At 38.8% G+C, this 2718-nt stretch overlaps 1 protein-coding gene across 1 annotated transcript in view; it reads left to right on the top strand.

Annotated features, from left to right (window-relative positions):
• Positions 1-2718, top strand: part of LOC106878833 (uncharacterized) — a 23331-nt gene that overhangs the window by 8293 nt on the left and 12320 nt on the right. The window contains exons 6-7 of the mRNA XM_014928174.2: positions 470-557; positions 1339-1993. Of these exons, the coding sequence (XP_014783660.1) occupies positions 470-557; positions 1339-1993 (743 nt within the window). The remainder of the gene's footprint in view (positions 1-469; positions 558-1338; positions 1994-2718) is intronic.

Here is a 2718-nt window from a genome sequence, read left to right as displayed (position 1 = left end):
GGGTTAATATGCTATTAATATTTACAGTTGTGGGGGGATAATAGTGGCTCAGTGGATAAGTTGATGAGCCACCATCTACTTGTGGGTCGTATGCTCAAATCTGTTGAGTTCTCATGTGTTTTTGTTTGAAAGGAACAAGTGGAGGGTTACCTCATTTTACCTAGGTGTGCATTCAGTAGAAATATCTCCAGACTTTGCCTTTCTTCCTTTTGGGGTCAATAAATTAAGTACCAGTGAAACATTGGGGTTGATGTAATCGACTAGTCCCCTCTCCAGAAATTTGAGGCCTTGTGTGTCCAGTAGAAAAGATTATTATTATTATTGTTATTGTTATTATTATTGTTATTCTTCTTATTGTTGTTGTTGTTATTATTATTAACAACAATAGTATCCACTTGTTCAGAAATTTTTCTCCAGCTGCAAAATGAAACCCTTGTATAATGTTTATGTATTTATTTTTGTTTTCCAGTAAAGTGGAAAGTGTGCAGGTCTCCTGTACTGAAGCCCCAGGTGTTGAAGGAATCTACATCTATGTGACAACAGCAGATGAAGTTTTAGTAAGATAACATTATTGTTGTTGTTAAAATAACAAAATAGGGAGTGGGGTATGATGGTTGGCATTAAGAAGGGCATCCAGCCACAGAAACCATGCCAAAACAGACAGTTGGTGTCTGGAAAGCGCTTGTGAAGCCACCTAATCCATACCAGCATGGAAAATGGATGTTAACTCTTTTGTTACCAACCTGGCTGAAACTGGCTCTGGCTCTGAGTACAAATGTCTTGTTTTCATAAGTTCTGAATTAAAATCTTCCACCAAACCTTAATCACAATTTATGTTCTTAACACTAGCTTAATGATAACTAAGTTATTTTACTAAATTCTTTCTTACATTTAACCCTTTCGATACCAACCTGGCTGAAACCGCCTCTGGCTCTGTAGTACAAATGTCTTGTTTTCATAAGTTCTGAATTAAAATCTTCTACAAACTTTAGTCACAATTTATGTTCCCAACACTAGCTGAATGATAACTAAGTTTATTTTACTAAATTCTCTGTTATATTTAAAGTAATTGAAAGAAACACAGAGCATCTCAAAATAAATACAGTTACGAAAGGGTTAAATGATGATGATATGCACACATTCACATATAGTGACTGTACAGTCAATATGTCAATATATAGTCACTTTAAATAGCCAATCTTGCATTTTTGTTTTGCTTGTGTTGTTCTAGTGTTGTTGTTGTTGTTGTTGTTCCAGTTACATTGATTGTTTAAATTCATTATGTTACTCTCATTCCTGTCATTAGTATGTAACTATTTCAACCTTTCTCTATTTCAGCAACTGCATGTCTTGCCAAGCTCCGCCGCTCCTAAAACTAGTCCTGGTCGACCACCACTGCAGGCAATAACACTGAATGTCCCAGACGACCGAGCAAGTTTAGCTTCAACCAAGCTGAGTAGCAAACATCCTGTGATTTCGAAATCTTACAGTTCGACCAGTCTGACTTCTAAGAATCCTGTAACCCCCAAGCCTGTCTCTTCAGCCAAACTGTCTGCTGACCATCCTGCGACCTCTAATTCTGTCAGTACAACCAAACGTAGTGCTGAACGTTCTGTCATCTCCAAATCTGTCTCTTCAACTAAGCTGTCTGCTGGTTCTGCGACCTCTAAGTCTGTTAGTTTGACCAGGCTGAGTGCTGAATGTCCGTTGACTTCCAAATCTAGCAGTTCTTCAACCAAGCTGCATGCTGAAAGTACTGTTTCCTCCAGTTCTGTCACTTCAACCAATCTTAGTGCCGAATATCCCAAGACCATCAATTCCCACAGTTCAGCTTTCCAGAAAGACAAAGTGGCTCTGCATCGGTCTGACATTGAAGCGGGAACAGAATTACAACCCCGTTCTTGTGATGTTGCTAAAATGCCACCCCAACTTAGCATTTCTCTCACTGAGAGCAATATCGTATTTCATCTTGAGGAAAGCTCCAAACTGGCCTGTATGTACCCTAATGTTTGTATATATATATATATATATATGTGTGTGTATAAGTACCCCTTCTTTGTGTGTGTGTTTGTCTGTGTGTGTGTATATACATACACACAGCAGAATCAGAATTGATATCAGCACTGATGCCACATAAAAAGCACTCTGTATACACTGTGGAGTGGTTGGCATGTTAGGAAGGGCATCCAGCTGTAGAAACCATACCAGAACAGACAAAGGAGCCTGGTGCAGACTCTGGCCTTACCAGCTCCAGTTAAACTGTGCAACTCATGCCAGCATGGAAAACAGATGTTAAATGATGATGATGATATATACACGTGTAAATTGCATTGAGTGTGTGTGATCATCATTTAACATCTGTTGTCCATGCCGGTATGGGTTGGATGGTTTGACCAGGGCTGTAAGTAATGCTTTTATATGTCACTGGCACAGGTGCCATTTGCGTGACACCAGTATCTGTCATGACTGCGATTTCACTTGGCTTGATGGGGTCTTCTCAAGCACAGCATGTTGCCAAAGGTCTCCATCATTCATTTAGTCAGAATTTTGGATAATTCTTTGTTAGTGCTTTTGTTCGTTTAACCAAACGCTTCAAGAAAAATTGAACCAAAATATTATTTTGATTCAATTTTTCTTGAAGAGTCTGGTTAAATGAACGAAAGCGCTAATAAAGAAGTTATCCAAAATTCTGATTGCCTCCTCTCTCTCTCTCTCTCT

The sequence above is a fragment of the Octopus bimaculoides genome, chromosome 25 (assembly GCF_001194135.2).
Source record: "Octopus bimaculoides isolate UCB-OBI-ISO-001 chromosome 25, ASM119413v2, whole genome shotgun sequence".
Lineage (NCBI taxonomy): Eukaryota > Metazoa > Mollusca > Cephalopoda > Octopoda > Octopodidae > Octopus > Octopus bimaculoides.
The sequence above is the reverse complement of the archived record's forward strand: the minus strand, read 5'-3'. Positions and strand labels throughout refer to the sequence as shown.